The sequence below is a fragment of the Aulonocara stuartgranti genome, assembly GCF_965226115.1.
Source record: "Aulonocara stuartgranti genome assembly, chromosome: 19".
NCBI lineage: Eukaryota > Metazoa > Chordata > Actinopteri > Cichliformes > Cichlidae > Aulonocara > Aulonocara stuartgranti.
In genome coordinates, this window is record NC_138955.1 from 16,158,586 (window position 1) to 16,177,778 (window position 19,193).

General features: G+C 40.0%; 3 protein-coding genes across 3 annotated transcripts; all 3 read left to right on the plus strand.

Moving 5' to 3' along the window:
• The first annotated feature begins 1,704 nt into the window (after positions 1 to 1,704).
• Positions 1,705 to 3,119, plus strand: cimip5 (ciliary microtubule inner protein 5). Its single transcript, XM_082517268.1, has 3 exons — positions 1,705 to 1,964; positions 2,489 to 2,525; positions 2,907 to 3,119. Exons 1-3 carry the CDS (start codon positions 1,828 to 1,830, stop codon positions 3,084 to 3,086), a joined length of 354 nt encoding a protein of 117 aa, XP_082373394.1. The 5' UTR covers positions 1,705 to 1,827; the 3' UTR covers positions 3,087 to 3,119.
• A 1,203-nt stretch (positions 3,120 to 4,322) lies between these two features.
• Positions 4,323 to 6,710, plus strand: LOC309696131 (tripartite motif-containing protein 16-like). Its single transcript, XM_082517267.1, has 2 exons — positions 4,323 to 5,450; positions 6,014 to 6,710. The coding sequence occupies exons 1-2, from the start codon at positions 4,431 to 4,433 to the stop codon at positions 6,080 to 6,082; spliced, it is 1,089 nt and encodes a 362-aa protein (XP_082373393.1). The 5' UTR covers positions 4,323 to 4,430; the 3' UTR covers positions 6,083 to 6,710.
• A 2,007-nt stretch (positions 6,711 to 8,717) lies between these two features.
• Positions 8,718 to 17,550, plus strand: slc66a3 (solute carrier family 66 member 3). The gene is made up of 7 exons (XM_082515933.1): positions 8,718 to 8,974; positions 13,725 to 13,807; positions 14,228 to 14,297; positions 14,408 to 14,465; positions 14,825 to 14,945; positions 16,119 to 16,160; positions 17,088 to 17,550. The coding sequence occupies exons 1-7, from the start codon at positions 8,826 to 8,828 to the stop codon at positions 17,186 to 17,188; spliced, it is 624 nt and encodes a 207-aa protein (XP_082372059.1). The 5' UTR covers positions 8,718 to 8,825; the 3' UTR covers positions 17,189 to 17,550.
• Positions 17,551 to 19,193: the final 1,643 nt, after the last annotated feature.

Sequence of the window (19,193 nt, forward strand, 5' to 3'; positions counted from 1 at the left end):
AGGAAAAGGATACCCATTTTGTTGATGCACTGCTTTATTCTGAAGCACCCAACCTCCGAATACAACAAACCTCTTACTTTTAAACAGAAAAAGTAAGCTGCCACAAAGATGGATGGTGCAAGAGGTCACTTTTGAGTCTAATGCCTCTCTTATCATTGGCAGTCACAGTGTGGGAAGTTGTGTCTGAACATCTTTCTTTTCAGGAGAAGGTAATTTCTCAGGGTGACACTTTTCCTCCAATGTCCATTCAGACTGACAAGCCACTTTTAGTGAAGACTCAGAGATGGGTGCTGGTGTTTATTGAACCTGAAGAGCACTCTGCATGTGTTTCTGCCTCTGTCATGAAATAAAGGAGAAGAGGACCAAATTGCAGACTGCTGAGACAGACTTGGAATAAAAAAAAGCAAGCCTTTATCGTCGCTGTTGTAGATCCAGAGCATAAAATAGAGAAGGGCAAAAACAAAAGAGACCACTGCAGGGGAAACATGCCAGGAGAAACCAAGGCTGGAACACAGTATGATGAGCAACCTGAGGCTTCAAATACACACAGGTTTCAATCAGGGAGAGTGGAAACGTAAAGGTAACAAGACACAGCTGAACTCACTTGGAAGTAACACTAAAAAGAGACTTAAACTACAGGCTGATGAGATGGTGTGTATAAGCACTAGAACACAATGGTTTTTAATTTGTGTTTATGTTTTTTCTGCGTTGATGGTCATACCAACTCTTTAAAGTATAGAATTATGGGAAAAACCGACTATAAGCACAATATGAATGCATAGTGAGGCAACATTACTGCAGATTTTTTAAACAGGCTAGTCTTGATTTTATTTACTTTAAACTACTGGTTCTCAATAGGAAGCAGGGAAGATTGGCTGCAGAAAAATATTAAGCTTTTCCTCCTTCAAATGATGAGGCAGGAATCAGCTCTCCCTAAACAGCTCCCACAAAGCTACAGGAAACCAAAAATGTTGGGGAAAACATCCAGCAGATTGACTGACTGACTGACTGACTGACTAACAGCGAGCGAGTGACCAAATCATAGGTCTGACCTTACTTGGAAAACCACAAAGTATCATGTGAATCAGGTGAAAGGTTTAGGTGTAGGTGTAGGTTTGTCTACATCTATAACAATAAATTTCTATAAGGTAAGCTTATTTATAGAGCTTATCGAGAACAACATTCACACCGTGTTTTTACAAATAAGATAAGGTACCAAAAGTGTCCACAAATCTTAAGTCCAATAAAAGCCAGTTGAACAACAGCCTCAAAAGCAAATTCTCCTTTGGTCCTCAACCTGGACCGAGGTACCACCAGGAGCTCATCTCAGCTACCTTGGGGTGGGGTACACCCTGGGCAGATCGCCAGTATGGCTCAGCGCTAACACAGCTAGCATTCATATCCACATCTATGGGCAACCTAACCAATGAGATGTCATTGGAAACGAGAGGAGCTATTTCAGAGCGCATAGTAGGAGATTTTTGTTTTTGTTTTGTTTTTGTTAAGAAGGTGAGTAGCTGTCTATTTAAAATATGAAGAGAAGGTCCAGACACTGATCAGCTGCAGTTTGAACTGGTGAACTGGTCATTGTAAGTAAGTTAGGTTATTTTTCGGGGGGGGGGGGGGGGGGGTACTGACATAATTTCATTTCGTTCAGACATATTCTGCCGGTATTGAGGACTGTTTCCATGGAAATGAAAACAATCGCTTAGATCCGGGCAGTTCTTTCACAAGCTCTGCTGACTGGTGCTTTAACTCTCATTAGCTTGTGGCCTGTGTGCAGTTTTATGCAACAAAACAGTATTTATATTTAATCTAGCTACCACGATGGGCTTGAATCCCAATAGGCCTGCGTCCTCTGCTGGGGCTGAGCGACTGGCCGACACGACACGGGTCCATCCCGATAAACAGGACCAGTTGTGGAAAGAGAGGGTACGGAAAGAGAGGAAATCAGCAATGGAATGGTGAGCATGGTTTGAAAAGTAGTCTAAATTATCAGGCGAGTTTGCCAGGATTTTTCTAATAAGAACCACGAAGAAGCAGGCGGGGATGGCACAGGAAATTGATTAGAATATTTGATAATAAATTGATAAAAGTGTACGGAAAAACATTAAGGATGACTTTCATACAGAAAGCATGATATGAAAATCAGCACTGCACTGGAGTTTACTGTGTTAAATCATTTCTGTAAGTGTTGAAACAAGTATTTAGAGGCATTAAATAAGAAAAACTCGAAATGATACGTCAGAAATACAGTCACATGTATATTGTATCATTGGATCATATTCGTTTATTCATGCTTCATAGCTTTTATGTAATATTCCACAACACGTTCTCACAGAATCTTCAAAAATGTAGCATAACAAGTAATTTTTTTTAAAGTACAAATATGCAGTACTAAGTTACATTGCACCACTGGTTCAGTAACAAGTAGTGGCAGATCATGTTCATTCAAAAATCAGTGAAACAAACTTAATCTGTTCCACAGGGAGGAAACCTTGGATATCAAGGATATTCATCACATGGTAAGAAAAATGCATGTAATGCAACATTGTATAAAAAAAGTGCAGATGTACTCCCCTTTACGCTTTGAACACAACCAGTTATAAGTGATGAACACAAGGACTAATAGGTCGTCAAATAAAAACTACCACTGATTGTGATTTATGGAAGATGAAGTTGTTAGATTTAACTTTGATAAAAGATTTTTGCTTTTTTTTTATTTTAAAGATGTTTCTGCAACAAACTAGAAAGTGTATCGAAACCATTGTGAAATTTCGGAGATAAACTAAAATGTGAAACATTTACAATGGTACATTAACTAGGTATGAAAGATTTTGCAGTATTATGAAAAAAGCAGCTTGAATCGTGACCTTCTGTTACATTACTCCCCCATTTGTTTGTAGGGACCTTTTCCGAACAACCTTTCAGTTTTCTCTGATTGCATTCCCAACACTACCAACCAAGTGTATGGTAGCAGATTGAACACTCCACTGGGAGATGAACTGCTTAGACAGGAAAGGCTGACACTCTGGCCAGCAGGCCAACGCAAACAAAAGCCAGACCCAGAGCTGCTGCCTTTCTAGGCTACTCTGGACACTCGGAGTTGAAGAATCAAGCACAAATCAACTTCAAAGCAGGAATAAAGCTACTTAAACCAAAAAATGTAGCACATGTTTAAAGGGATTTTTTAAAGAATTTAAGAGCTGAGAATTTTGTGCTTTTTTTGTGTATTTTTCCCCTAAATGTCTGTTTTATATTTTCATGTTTTCAGATGTCATACAACTTTAACTCATATTTTTCTATTGCCATTGTTGAAAGAAAATACGATTCTGGAAACAGTATTGTTATAAAGTCCTGATATTTTAATCAAACTCACTGATAAGGTTCACTTGTAATTTTCCTATAGATTCCGCGTTTTTTCATGTAAGTGTAATGTAAGGAATCCTCCTCACACATAAAAATTATTCATTGAGTTCCACAGGGTTCTGTTTTGGTACCGATACGGTTCTCATTACCACTAGGCAAAAATTCATAAAGATGACGGGTATATCTCACGGATGTGCTGGGACACATCATCAGCTATTAAACCCAAATGTGTTTACACCCAGTACAAAGATGCAATAGGATCTAGAAGATAGGTGGATTAAACAAAAAGTTTTATTAACTGATAACTGGGGCATTATACAGAGTAACAGGAGAGCACTGACAAAATCCCCCCCAAAATTGAAATTCAAGTAAACAGCCAACAAGAGGAAACTAGAGGAGAACATGAACAGAAAGGTGAAGTCAATAAAGATAATAATGAGGTTGGGGAAAAGAATGGATGAGGGGAAACTGGTGAGCCATATGAGGAACTGACCTATAAAATAAAAGAGGAACAAATGGAGATGTGGTAACACAGGAGGCACAGAAAAGGATCAAAACCCTGCAGAAACAAGAAACTAAATCTGATGAAAATGAATGTGTTTAAAACATAGTAAAGCAAATATTAATTGAGGTCATGTTTAATTCATTTATTTTAGCCTTCATTTGTTTCTCTTCAGTTTTGTATATTTATTAGACAATTGTGATTTGATTTCAGTTCTGATTTTGGTGATCATGATCTTCTATACTGTTTGAGTTTGTGCAGTCATTCAAATTCTCAGATTCCAAGACGAAACTGAAAATGACCAACTACTTAAATTTTGTCAAAACAACAACAACAACAACAACAACAACAACGGGGTGATGAACAAATACTGCGTGCTTCAAACTGTCCTTTTCCCTGCTATTAATGAAATTCAAGCCCAGCTCTTCCTCCCTCCCTCTTCCTCCAGCTATGAAATGCAACAAGCTCTAACCTGTTCCTAAGTTTCTGTTTAGATCTTGGACGTGTTTCATTTCTATAGAAGTGAAAACTCACACAGCGGCTGACAGTGAGAGGAGAAATGGCACAAAAAGGAGCTCAGCTGAACAGGGAAATCTTCTCTTGTTCAATCTGTCTGGATCATCTCGAGGACCCAGTGACCATTCCCTGTGGACACAATTACTGCATTAACTGTATTAAAACCCACTGGGATGAAAAGGGGAGGAGAATGCACAGCTGCCCACAGTGTAGGAAGACTTTCACACTGAGACCTGCCCTGGTGAAAAACACCATGTTGGCAAATTTAGTGAAGGAGATAAAGAAGACTGGACTCCAAGCTGCTCCTGCTGATCACTGCTATGCTAGACCTGAAGATGTACCCTGTGATGTATGCACCGGGAGAAAACTGAAAGCCTTCAAGTCCTGTTTAGTCTGTGTGGCATCATACTGTGAGAAACACCTTCAGGATCATTATAATGCGGCTCCATTGAAGAAACACAAGCTTGTCGAGCCCTGCAAGAAGCTCCAGGAAAACATCTGCTCTAGTCATGATGAGCCGATGAAGATTTTCTGTCGTACTGATCAGCAGCATATCTGCAGTCACTGCAAACTGATTGGCCATAAATACCACGAAACAGTCCCAGTTGAAGCAGAAAGGACCAAGAAGCAGAAGGAGCTGGAAATGAGTCGACAAAAACTCAAGCAGAGACTCCGTGACCGAGAGAAAGACGTGACGATTCTTCAACAGGAGGTGGAGTCCATCAATCAGTCTGCTGATAAAGCAGTGGAAGAAAATGAAAAGATCTTTGCTGAGCTCATCTGTCTCATGCAGAATAGAAGCTCAGATCTGAAGCAGCAGATCAGATCCCAGCAGGAAACTGAAGTGGGTCGAGTCAAAGAGCTTCAGGAGAAGGTGGAGCAGGAGATCGCTGAGCTGAGAAGAAATGACGCCAAGCTGGAGCAGCTGTCATGCACAGAGGATCACAACCAATTTCTACACAGCTACTCCTTACTGTCAGCACTTAATGAGTCTACAGACTCATCCAGCATCGAGATCCGTCCTCTGAGGTACTTTGAGGATTTGACAGCAGCTGTGAAAGAGGTCAGTGATAAACTGCAGGATGTTCTGAAAGAGAAATGGACAAACATCTCACTGACAGTCACTGAGGTGGATGTTTTGCTGTCAGAACCAGTGCCAAAGACCAGAGTTGGATTCCTAAGATATTCACGTGAAATCAGAATGGATCTGAACACAGCTAACACATCAGTGTTATTATGTGAGGGGGGTAGAAAAACCACAGCTGTGAAAGAACAGCAGTCATATTCTAGTCATCCAGACAGATTCACTGGATGGTGTCAAGTCATGAGTAGAGAGAGTCTGACTGGACGTTGTTACTGGGAGGTGGAGTGGAGCGGGAAACAGGTTTATATAGCAGTCGCATACAAGAGTACCAGCAGATCATTGCTCTCAGATGAATGCGGATTAGGATTCAATAGGACATCGTGGGCATTATGTTGTGACCGAAATGGTTTTAAATTTGTGCACAACAATTCTCACAAGGCTGTCTCAGGTCCTCAGTTTGGGAGAGTAGGAGTGTACCTGGATCACAGTGCCGGTATTCTGTGTTTTTATAACGTCTCTGAAACCATGACTCTCCTCCACAGAGTCCAGACCACGTTCACTCACCCGCTTCATGCTGGATTTCGGCTTTCAGATTATGGAGACACTGCTGAGTTCAGGAAACTCAAATAGAGAGAGGTCATGTAAGGGACAGTTAGTTAAAATGCATGTTCGCAGAATGCCAATGCAGACTTTCTATTGAGTAGAGAATTAATTTTGAAGTCAGTTTTCATGTATGGGTATATTTCAGAACTATTTTACTGCTATGTTTGTGCTGCATTTATCTATGCTGACTTATAATAGTGTCTTGATTAATGATATTTTCAAGAAATATGTTAAGGCATACTTTTTTAATGGTCTTTGCTACAACTTTTTTTTATCCTGACTTAATCTTTTGTCCTTTTGGGTCAGTTTTGTTTTTGTTTTTTTAGGTTCTGTTTTAATAGATCAGAAGTTGTTCAAATAAATGTACAGACAAAGAACCTAGACTTACATTATCATTATTACAACCTCTTTGATCACTGGTGATTATCTGCTTGTAAACAGCTGATACTGTGAATCAGTTGGTGAGATTTTTCTTGACTAAAGAAGCGAGATGTCCACACTTTACTCATTATGTTAATAAACTGAAGCCTTACAGAGTTATTAAAGTTGAACAAATAAACAAATGTCTCCTGTCTTAAATCCAGGTTACTGTACAAACCTGATGGCCAAAAAACAAAAGCAACATGAAAGCATAACTGAGAGTCTTACACCTGAAAAAGAAGCTTTGTGTTTTGAACAGAAGATTTCTCTTCTTTTTCTCTGGATGAATCTTAACATTGTGGCAAGCTCAGACAAGTAGGAGACAGAAACTTCTGTTTTAACTTGCTATTTCTGCCTTAGCTGTTATACTAAGCTACAGGGAGCACAATCTTTTATTAGGAACACCCCTTCACACACACACAGCAGTGAGAGGTGGTAAATGGACACAGCCGTCTAACTCACTGTGCTCCACCAGCCACACCAAACACAGAACACACAGCAGGACTAATGTTACACACTAACACAAAAATGGCAAATCAACACCTGATAACTGTAACTGCCGTTATAACCCTACAACTTACAACACGTTAACATCAGGTATACAGTCCCATAAGACCTTGGGCCAGTGGCCCTTCCCCCTAGCCCGCTACAATATTATGAATTTAAATTGGATATGTGAGTGCACACATTCACGCAACTGAAGCATTCATTTGGTAATATATCATTCACAGAAATCAGTCATTGCCCTTAGTTTAAATAAACACTGGTTAGTTTTTTCTTTATCTTTTTACTTACTTGTCTTTTCTGTTTAGCAGGCCTCTTTCAAAAGCCCCAAACAGCTGAAATGCATTCCTCTGTAATTGTTGGCTAAGATCTTATGAACAATAATCCTCCTGTGATTGCTATTTGACTGCTTTTGTACCGTCTCCAGATTTTTCTAAACCAGGGGTGTCAAGCATAAAATCTCAGATAGATTTTTAACTTTTAGCTGTATTTACATTGATTTTACAGCTTTTCTTATTGATAACAAATCCCCCTTATTAATACTACACCAAAGTAATTACGTAAGAAATATTTTTTTTTCACAGAAAAAAAAAATTCTCTTTTGAATTAAAGGTCTGGGGAAAAAGGGTTCTTGAATAATTCATGGACATGTGTTGCTGTTGTTCCTTGTTTGTGTGTATCAGTGGCTGTGTGTGTGGGTGTGGCAAATCACTGAGTTTCAGGCATCATCAGGCCTGGTGGATGTGTGCGGAGAGCACACGGACACTTACTTTTTGGGGAAGACATGATGCGGCAGTCAAGGGAGAGCACGGGGATTTATTGTCATTTATTGCACTGTAAATAAACGCGCTGTTTGCTGTGAGGAATCCTGCATTTTGGGTCCTACTTCCCCCCATCCCCACGGTCTACCATACAGACCGTGACAAAAAATTTATATCTTTATAATAATGTAATCATGTATGCAATCACTGTAGTCACCCACTTAAAAACAAAGCACCCTGTATACATCCCTGTTGTAAACCTTTGAAAACATCTTAAATTTATGCCTTTTGCTATCAGAGACAAGCTGATTCACAGTGATTTCCCACCTAAAGGGCACGGAAACGTTCTGTTTCAACTTTTCTTTAATGTCGTCCTGTTCTGTTTGGGGCCCCAATGTCTGAAGAATCAAGATGCTTCAAGGTGCAGGTGTGAATCTTTGGCACCAACTTCAATATTTCAAGGCAACAATTGAGGAGTTTGCCTGTAACATGGTAACAGTTCCTACGTTGGTGCTTTCTGTGATGTTTTTAGAAAAGCAAAGTATGAAAATATTAAAAACAAAACAAAAACTACAGCGCAGGCCCAGACTCATGAGAGGAAATGATTTTCCGTGCTCAGAAAGTACAGATTTCAAATACTCCGGGCGAAGCTGTGTGCCGTCCAATCAGCGTTCAGTGGATGTACGGAAGTGAGAAAAGATGCCGTCTGACGAGAACCTGCCAAGCTAACGGCTAAGAAGAGGAGGTGAAACAGGTGCACTTTCAAAATAAAAGAAAGTCTATGAATAGATTTGTGTTAGACGTTTGTTTTTTTTTTTTACTTTTTACACACATTCATATAATTGTTTATTTTCTTTAAGTTTCAGACTATAGCCTAAAAGTTCTAACGCTTTCCACATAGTCACAGTCACCTTTATTTTGAAAGTTCAAAGCGGAAGTATTTTGTAAATTCGAGCAGTCTGATTGTGGAGGCAGAGCAGTAGGGTCCTGCGGGTCGTTTTTTGATAGAAATTAGCATAGATCTGTCAATCTAAAGTTTACATTTTGTAATCCCTCTCTTTACAACATGCAGCAGGTCGACACGTTGTTGCACATCGCGAATTTCAGCACACTGTTTGTGTGCATGGTGCTCAAGTTCCCGCAGATCTTTGTACTGATGCGAGCGAAATCTACGACCGGAGTGAGCCTCAACAGCCTTCTGCTGGAGCTGATCGGGTAGGCTGCTGTCCCGCTTCTGGGATGTTTTTTTTTTGTTGTTGTTTCTTGCTCTTAAATTTTGTTACATAATCTGTTCACGTGTGCGAGTATCCATGTAATTTAGTAACTTCAAGCTGCTGTGATGATGGGACGTCTTCCTCTTCCTCACTTGTGGTTGGTGTTCAGCAGTAAAGGCGGACTCATCCTGTCAGACAGCAGCTACAAATGCTTCTTCTGAAAACGCTGCGAGACGCTCAACACTAAAAGCTCTGGTGTTGTCTTTGTTACCAAAATTCTTTCTCCTTAAAGGCTGGATAAACGATGTTTAAAAGTTACCACCTTACTGGTAACATTCTAACAACGTTGAATGTTACCAGTAAGTCAGAATGTTACAATCACCGCGTAACCCTACAGTACAGGTGATAGAATCGCTGGTATTGGTATTGACTCGATACTAGCGTGATAGGACCGATACTTAGTTCTACAGCATATTGATACAACAGAAGTTGACTAAGTGCTTTAGAGAGAGGCAAGTTTCAGGTGTCCTCCCCCGAAAAAAATCAGCTTCAAAATACATGAAAACCCGAAACGTTTGATTTTATTGCTCATTGAGATGTGTACATAATTTTCAAATTGATGATTGACCATAAATCATGACACTGGTCTCCCCAACACAAGCTGCCTTTATACGTCATAAGTATCAGTATCGGCAATACCTATCCTGCATTTTCAGTATAACACAGTGCTATCTTACTTGCATTTCTTTGGACTGTGGAAGGAACCCATGCAGGTACAGAGAAAAAGTGCAAACTTCATCCCTAAAGAAATTTCTTTTCTTACTCCAACACACCCTCAAACTGTTGCAGACAAAGTGCTCTCCATTAGCTAACATTACAGTATAAAAAATTCTGTCACATTAGGCCTCAGTAGCATCCTGAAAATGGTTATCATGTAACATCCTCAGCATTGCAGTCAACACATTTTGCCATAGTTAAGCTTTATGTACTTTTGTCCATGTTTTATCTATGGAGAGACGGACTGAGAGCTTTTAAGACATATTTTAGCATTTTAACAATATTTCTGTTTTGTGTGAAATCAACTGTACTGTTCACAGTAAGTCTGCTAAAGACCAAAACTGCCTTCAGATGATAAGCTTTTGGAACCAAACACACAAGTTATACTCCAATATAATAGTACTCTGTATTTCCATTTATATAGATGTATTACTCCTGTATAGTATCCAGATTGCAGGATTAGCAGTGCATTTCATTATAAAAGTTGAGTGACTAAAGCCATCCAGGGGGTCAGACTGGATCCGTTGGGCAGCTCATGGAGAACAGGTTTGACACCCCCATCCTAAAACTCCTACAGAATCGCTGATGTATAGCAATACATTTTGGCATAAATACCACTTTCACTTTGATAAAAGAAATGAGTATTTCTTACAGATTAAAACTTAAATAGGACACAAAGAGATTGTGTTCCTAACAGCTGAAAAACTACAGTACCTTAAAATGAAAAATATAATCCTACTGCGAAGGCTCAACACTGAACAACTGTGCTTTGTTTGCACAGCTGAAGATTTTGGTTAAATGATTAAAAACGGGGTAAGAGTCAGCCTCGGCTGGCTCTGTGTGAAGCTTTGTGCAGTCTGCTGTTGAATCAGTGCAGCAGATTAGAGCTTGAAGTGCTTCTTATGCATTGAACAGGAAGTGTTGTGGTTACCTTCACTGTTGGAGCAGGACGGATAAAGACCGTGTCTGTAAGTCTGCGTAATTTCTCTCTCTCCTTGGTGCCTGGCAGTGGCTGCACTGTCTGAAATGTCCCCACTGTTTTGGTAAGCGTTAGCTTGCTGTCACTGTGCATGCCACGCTGAAACAGTGAAGACGTTTATGTAGTTAGTAGTAATCTACACAGCATGGCTACAAAGCAGCAAAGAAAAGCACTCTTGTCATTCGGCATGAACGGTTTTGTCACTAGTGGAAAATCATTTCCACACACGCCAATATTAAATAGCTCTATTCTAGATTATATTAACTGGCAGTTGGCTTTATTGATCACTACCTCTTCCTAGGAACAAAAAAAAAAAAAGTCCCAACACAATAAAGCCTATCTGAGAGTGGATAGGTTAATCTGCTATTGATTTCACCATATGATGTTATTGTGTTATACTGTTTATTTAACACTGTGGGAATCTCTCTGTGTGCACATGTATGCATCTGTACGGTGGCTTGCATAACAGGGCTGGGAGGCTCAAACCTGCCAGAATCAAAACAAACTCATTAGTGCAGAAGTAAAAATGGATTATGTCATCAAATGCCCCAAATGTAAACCGTATGTATAAATGTATTTTATAAAATGGGACATGAATTGAGATGCTTTTACTTGCTTTTTTTATTTACTTGTCTTTGCATGAATATCTCAGTTCATTTGCTTTCTTTTTAAATTTTTGATGTATTCAGTACATCCATCCATCCATCCATCCGCTTTTGTGCTGCCTGTCTGGGCTGTAAGAGCAACAGTCTAAGCAGAGGAGTTCAAACCTCCCTCTCCCTAGTTAGGAGGTGATGCCAGTGTGGTCCTCAGCCAACTGACAGCTGTAATCTCTCTCCTGGTTCCTGGGTCTACACAGAGCTCTCTTTCTTTATCTATAAAATCCAAGTCTTCCAAGTCAGACTCCTAAAGTGCCTTAACTTGCTCCTCACCCTATCTTTGCATTCATGAGCGCTGACATTGTATTTATTTCCATTTCATTTTCCCTTCATTTATCTCTGCAAACATTTCTGTTTGTCTTTTTACGTTCCTTTATGCATTTCTAACCACTGCAATCTGCAAGCACATTTGCATAATTTAGCAGAGATGAAAAATCAAAAAAGGAAAATGGAATAATAGATGTTTAGGGGGAAAAGCAAAGGAAAATACTTGAATGGGAAAAATAATACACTGATAAACAAAATGGAAAATTAATCGATATAAAGGTAGCTAAATATAGAAGCAAATTATAAAAAAATTATACACTCAACAAAAATATAAACGCAACACCTTTGTTACTGCTCCCATTCCCCATGGGATGGACGTAGAGACCTAAAATTCATTCCAGATACACAATATAACCATCCCTCCCAAACAGTGGTCACAAATCAGTCCAAATGTGTGGTAGTGGGCACATCTGCTATATTGAGATAATCCATCCCACCTCACAGGTGTGCCACATCAGGATGCTGATCTGACATCATGAGTAGTGCACAGGTGTACCTCAGACTGCCCACAACAAAAGGCCACCCTGGAATGTGCAGTTTTTTGCGCTATTGGGGGTCTGGGGACCCAGAACCGGTCAGTATCTGGTGTGACCACCATTTGCCTCATGCAGTGCAACACATCGTCGCATGGAGTCTATCAGATTGTCAATTGTGGCCTGTGGAATGTTGGTCCACTCCACTTCAATGGCTGTGCGAGGTTGTTGGATATTCGTGGGAACTGGTACACGCTGTCGTATACGCCGGTCAAGCACATCCCGAACATGCTCAATGGGTGACATGTCCGGTGAGTATGCTGGCCATGCAAGAACTGGGACATTCTCAGCTGCCATCTGCCCTGAACAATGTGAACCATGATTCATCCGTGAAGCGCACACCTCTCCAACGTGCCAGACGCCATCGAATGTGAGCATTTGCCCACACAAGTCTGTTACGGCGACGAGCTGGAGTCAGGTCAAGACCCCGATGAGGACGACGGGCATGCAGTTGAGCGTCCCTGAGACGGTTTCTGACAGTTTGTGCAGAAATTGTTTGGTTGTGCAAACCAATTGTTCCAGCAGCTGTCTGGGTGGCTGGTCTCAGACGATCTTGGAGGTGAACCTGCTGGATGTGGAGGTCCTGGGCTGGTGTGGTTACACGAGGTCTGCGGTTGTGAGGCCGGTTGGATGTGCTGCCATATTCTCTGAAACGCCTGTGGAGACGGCTTATGGTTGAGAAATGAACATTCAATGCACGGGCGACAGATCTGGTTGACATTCCTGCTGTCAGCATGCCAATTGCACGCTCCCTCATTGCTTGTGGCATCTGTGGCATTTTGCTGTGAGACAAAACTGCACATTCCAGGGTGGCCTTTTGTTGTGGGCAGTCTGAGGTACACCTGTGCACTACTCATGATGTCAGATCAGCATCCTGATGTGGCACACCTGTGAGGTGGGATGGATTATCTCAATATAGCAGATGTGCCCACTACCACACATTTGGACTGATTTGTGTCCACTGTTTGGGACGGATGGTTATATTGTGTATCTGGAATGAATTTTAAGTCTCTACGTCCATCCCATGGGGAATGGGAGCAGTAACAAAGGTGTTGCGTTTATATTTTTGTTGAGTGTATATTAGTTCATTTGATTTTAAAAAACAAACAAAAAAAAAACAACTATTGGCACATTTAATGGCATCTTGATTTCTTTACGGTTTGATTGCAGTCAGTTCAGCCCTCTATAGAGGAGACCTTCTCCTGCTGAAGGGTACCACTGTTGATTCATCGTGTTTGCTGAGCACACCGAGTCGAGCTGCTCTCATAAAAGAGTGAATGAACTGATCATCATGCCGCCGCTTGGCTCAGAAACTGCTTGTTGACTCCCCGTGTGAATCCCTTCCCACAACATCAAGTTTTAAGCAGCCACTGATTCTTTGGCTCGTTTGCCCCTGAGCATTGTTTCTCATTTTAATCAGTACTGAATATAACAAAACACCTCCAGTTTAATAACCTGACACCATATGCTTTACAGGTTCATTGTTTTTGTAACATATCAGATGTACTACGACTACCCACCGCCAACCTACTTGGAATATCCCATCCTCATTGCTCAAGGTAAGTTATGCTGTTACATAAATTTCCTCTGCTTATAATTATCTCCGCAAGTGTCTTTTTTTCAACCTTGTCTTAGATCCAGATTCCTTAATTAGTTTATCATTCAGTCTTAAATGCCTCGCGTTGCTCTCTGTAGTCTCTGTCTATTGAGATCATTCAAAAGGAGCTCAGTCATATTAACGTATCTTGTTTAGTAAAGCTGCACATATGATTGGCAACTTCATGCCCGTGGCAGTGGTGGAGGAAATTAAGACTTTTCATTAAGTGTAATTAAGGGTAGAGAGATGGGCAAAATAAAGTTGGAAAAAACAGAAGGAGTCTGAATACACTCTGAAGCATCTGCAAATATCAGCAGCCCTTGAAATGGAAATCAAACAGAGCTGTAAATGGTGCAAGTTATAACCCGCCGTGTGTCCTCAGACGTCATCCTCCTCCTCCTGATTCTTCACTACAACGGCAGCCTGCGGCAGAGCCTCATCTACGCCGTGGTGTATCCTTTCACTTATCGCACCAATTGATGTGAAAGTGCTCGTTCAATTTGTGCAGAAATCAATGACCCATTAGACTTTTGTGTCCCTGCCTTAACGTACTTGTGCTCAGGTTTGTGGGAGGCTGGAGGCTCCTGACTCTGGAGAAGTGGATCATAGATTTGGCTATGGTAATAAACCTGTTTAAAATCAATCATAAGTCAGTGTGTGCGTGAGAGACAGAGTCAGCAAAGAGATGGCATGTCATCAGTCAGGGGCAATGAGGTGGAGCTTTGAGAAGAAACTTATACAGACCTCATTTCACCCGGTGTTTCTCACCCAGACCTTATAAATGCCAAATGGCCCGGTTGGTTAATGAGATGAACATGTCTCAGGGCGTTTTGCATTTAAATAGGTGAGAGCAGCGAACCCTCCACATCCTTTCTTCTTAAAGTTTGACCGAAGCAGCAGAAGGTGTTTGAAACTTTTTGAAATTCAGCTCCATGTTCAGCTTGTTATCACATGAAATCTGACCTCCTTCTCCTCTCAGAGCCTGTGCACATTTATTAGTGCAGCCAGTAAGTTTGCCCAGCTGCAATGCCTGTGGAGGTCAAAGGACGGCAGGCAGGTTAGTGCCCTCTCCTGGGCTCTAGCTACCTACACGTGTATGGGTGAGTTTAACCAGCCAACAGCGTTCGCTGTGTTTTTTTTTGTTGTTGTTGCATTCTCCACTGTATGATTAGATATACATTTAAGTTCGTAGCTGTCACTGGCACAGTTTTGAAAAAAATTTCTCTTTTTTAGCTGTGTACCAAACGACATTGAAGTTGTAGTATTATAACTTAGTTTAAAATAAAAACTTTGAGGTTAAGTTTGAGGATTTTACCATTCATTCATAATACGTTAAAAAGTAATTCAGTAGTCTTTGTGGAGAAGTCTCAGCAATTTCTTCAAAAATTATAATAACTTTAGGAATTAAAAGATCTACTGCTAATTTTATTTGAAAGCCAAATACAAGCAAAAGATAGCAAGAACACATTAATGCTGATTTGAGAGGAAAATTGAGCTAGTGAGCCCTACAACCTGGATGTACACAGTTTATATTGGTGTATGATCCCAGGATCCTTTCCATGATTAAGAAGAAACCATTCACAAAGGTCATCATCAAGAGAAGACTTTTGATAGATAAAGATCAACTTGTGAAAAGAAATGTGGAGGTTTCATAATCCAACTCTGTAAAAATGTTACATAACCGCTGTTCATGGGGATAAACTGCTCAGATTCATACAAATGCAGCAAAGACTTACTGCAAAATCACCTCAAGGGGATCTGAAAGTTAAGTGGAATATTCTATAGTAGGCGAGTCGATCACCTATTCAAAACCCAGTGAGTTGCATTTTAAAATTAAAGGTAGAAACAACAACTGGAATCACTTTAAATTTAACTCCTCAAATTAAAGCTGAGCCCTGAGTCTATATTCAGTAGATCACTTAAACTTGTTTCTGTACTCAGCTTAAAAAAAAAAAAAAAGAAAAAGCAAATACGGTGTGATTATCAGAAATTGTAACAAACTGCAGCATGAAAACGTGCCAAGGATACTGTTGCTACTTTTCATACTGCAGTCCTATCGCTGTCAAACTGAATCCTGTTAAGCACTTTTATCAGTTCACATAAATCCCCCTCCCTAAAGTAACAAGTCTACTCTTTCATTTCATGAATATGCACGGTAGTGTTTATTCAGCCCCCAATTTAATAAATGAGCAATCCAACGCTTCATTAATGAATGATCAGACGCTCTGTCGGGTAACAGGGATGTCATTAACTCTGCTTCCTCTTTGTTTCAGCTCGGATTTACACCACCACAGTGACAACTGGAGACGTGCAGGGTAAGTCTGTCTGAATTACTAATGACTGTGGGAGGTGTTGCATCCCAGAATTTTTAATGAACACTTCAAGGAAAAATGATTTGTTTTCTAAATAACCATCGTAGATTTAAAACGAGCATTTTTTGTGCTCTTCTCTGGGAAATATCCTAAATAAATAAAAACCACAAGGAAGTGAATAGTGACTTTGTTTTATACTTAGCGGTCGAATTCGTTTAGATTAGACTGCTTTAAAACAAAAAGGGACGTTAGTGCGGATGAGGCCACCCGGGCCCGTTCAGTAATCTATCAGTAATGCATCATACTTCTATATTTCAGCAAGAGTAAAAGTGGGGTTTACAAAGCATTAGTGAGACCTCCTATGATGTATGGTTTGAAGATGGTGGCACTGACAAAAAGACAGGAGGTGAAGCTGGAGATGGTAAGATTTTCATTGGCAGAGACCAGAATGGACAGGATTAGAAATGAGAATATCAGGGAGAGATGGTTTGGACGTGTGCAGAGCAGAGATTGTGGATGTACTATACAAAGGATTTTGAATGTGGAGCTGCCAGGCAGGAGGGAAAAAGGAAGACCACACAGAAGGTTTGGGGATGTAGTGGAGGACACAAGGAGGATGCTAAGGATAGGAGGAGGAGAACCGGAGTCTGGTTAGTATTAATGGCTAACTTTCAGTCATAATTAATTAAACTGGCAGGTCTAAAGGGCTGCTTCTTTACAATAATGAACGTCAGTAACAGGACTGTCATACAAATTTACACATCACCGGAAACCTGCAGTTTCTTATAAGACCAAAGGATTTCAGGCATCTTTTACCTGGAGTATCTCCGAGTAGTCACCATTTGTAACTCCAGCTCTGCTGTCCTTGTGTGATTCAGAGACGTCGCTGTCAGCTTCCGTGTTTCTGATCATCTTTTCTCTTTGCAACAGTTCTGGTGCGGTTCATAGCGATGACCCTGCTGAACCTGTGGGTGTTGCTCACTGTGCTCCACTATCAGAGACGCGGCAGCAGCTCCAAGAAGAAAGACTAAGTGTTTAACACTTGATTCTGCAGATCAAAGACAGCTGGGTCACTTTAGGCACAACCAATACTGTAAAATGAAACTGACGGGTAACAAGAGGTCTATCAGCAGAGAGATGATTTTTTATATAGTCTGTCTTCCCTGTTAAAGCCACACATTTGTTTGAATAACATTCCAGTTTGTAAAAATCTGTTGATAGGAAGAGAGACCAATGCTTTGCCATACAGTCTGTGAAAAAAAAAAAATCTATTGTTAGACACGACCCCACGTATATGTGAAACGATCCTATTCCGGGTAAATTGTTTTGGAAAAGCTTTTGTATATGTAAAGTTATTTTCTGAACTGTTTCAATAAACCAAATTCTACCTTTTTACAGTGAGGTCATTTAATTTAAAATAGAAAGTTGAGTATGGGAGCTCAACACTGCCAAAATTCAAAACAAAACATTGCATGAAATATGCCACACATTCAATCTCAGATTGATGTGATTTAATTTGCTTTATTGTAACTCACCATGTTTCTGGACAAAGACACAGTTCTTGTGATTGTGACACCACCACGGTGGATTTCAAATCAAACAGGATTTGACTGAAGTGCAGACTTTCAGTTTTAATCAATATGGTTTAACAAAAGTATTGCAGAGACTGTTTGGTATTCAGGCCATTTGTATTCAAGGTCCTCTCAGAGGCTCAAAATTAATTGGACAGCTAGCTAACGAGCAGTTCCATGCCCAGGTGAGACTTGTTCCCTCATTATTCCATGACAGATTAAGAGGATAAAACACCTGGAGTTGATTGCAACTGTTAAACTTGCAGGGGATATATATGTATATATAATATTTATATTGCGCGCCAGTAAAAGATGAGTGGACGCCATCATTTCCCAGATACACCAAATTAAACCAGAGACACAAGGAAAATGAACAAACTTGCCAGCTCAGCGACACTTAATCAAAAGGCCAGCGTAAACATTAAGGGATAACATCTACAAGAACCTGCAGAGTTCTGAAAAAAATATTTGGACAGATTTGATTTAACCTTCATTTATGCAGGTAGTCAGGTAGACATTGAGACTCAATGTCTCATTTAAAAGAGAAAGAACAGATGAGCTGTCATGGTACGAGAATGTAAGGAACCAGGTCACTGGTGTCATGTTAATCCATTGAAATTTGGCCTATACTCACCGAGGTCAACTCAGTGCTTCATTGTTAGAAAACTGATTTAAAAAAAAAAAAAAACCCTTAGAACTTATGATTCTTATTACCGTGGTCATTTTTGCAACATATAGAAAGTACTGTGTAAAGATTTAAAGTATCAAATTTGACCTCTGACATATCCTTCAAGAAAAATAGTGTAATCGGAAGGTTAAAGTGATAATACTTTGTAGAGCCATTTAAAATTGTTTCTTACTGCCAAAAGTATTCACTCAGCCATCCAAATCATTGAATCCAGGTGTTCCTATCACTTCTACATGTGTATAAAATCAAGTACCTAGGTGTGGTACCTTGACAGGATGCCACCTGTGGAACAAGTCCAGATGTGAAATTTCCTTGTTACTAAATTTCCAGTTAGTGGCGTCATGACAAAGCAGAAGCGATTGGGAATGACAGCTCGGCCACAAAGAATTTTCTTTTTGCCTGTCCAGTCCGTCACTGTAGCACTCAGAATTATTGTCTGAAGGCCAAGAATTTTCTTTTTTAGATTTCGGTATTATTTAATGTGTTTCTCTTTCGTGTTTCAGTAGTTTGAGTATGACTGACAGCTTGTGTTGGACTCAATATCAGAATACGGAGGATTCCATATGCCTAAAAAAACAAAACAAAAACAAAAAACAGTGGAATAAAATCAAAAATATCAATTTGTCACAATTTATATTTATTATACAAAACTGCTTACTATTTAATATTTTTTGTGGCATTTTTATTTTGGCACTTTTGGTTCACCACAGTTGTACACCTCTGCAGAATGACAACGTCTAACATTTTTAAAACAGAAAAACAATCCAAAACCAGAAG

Coding starts and splice junctions, on each gene's coding strand:
- LOC309696131 (XM_082517267.1), top strand. CDS start 4,431: ATGGCACAAAAAGGAGCTCAGCTGAACAGGGAAATCTTCTCTTGTTCA. Junction 5,451..6,013: donor TGACAGCAGCTGTGAAAGAG/GTCAGTGATAAA, acceptor TCTCCTCCACAG/AGTCCAGACCACGTTCACTC.
- slc66a3 (XM_082515933.1), top strand. CDS start 8,826: ATGCAGCAGGTCGACACGTTGTTGCACATCGCGAATTTCAGCACACTG. Junction 14,946..16,118: donor AGCTACCTACACGTGTATGG/GTGAGTTTAACC, acceptor TCTTTGTTTCAG/CTCGGATTTACACCACCACA. Junction 16,161..17,087: donor GACAACTGGAGACGTGCAGG/GTAAGTCTGTCT, acceptor TCTTTGCAACAG/TTCTGGTGCGGTTCATAGCG.
- cimip5 (XM_082517268.1), top strand. CDS start 1,828: ATGGGCTTGAATCCCAATAGGCCTGCGTCCTCTGCTGGGGCTGAGCGA. Junction 1,965..2,488: donor AGGAAATCAGCAATGGAATG/GTGAGCATGGTT, acceptor TCTGTTCCACAG/GGAGGAAACCTTGGATATCA. Junction 2,526..2,906: donor TCAAGGATATTCATCACATG/GTAAGAAAAATG, acceptor ATTTGTTTGTAG/GGACCTTTTCCGAACAACCT.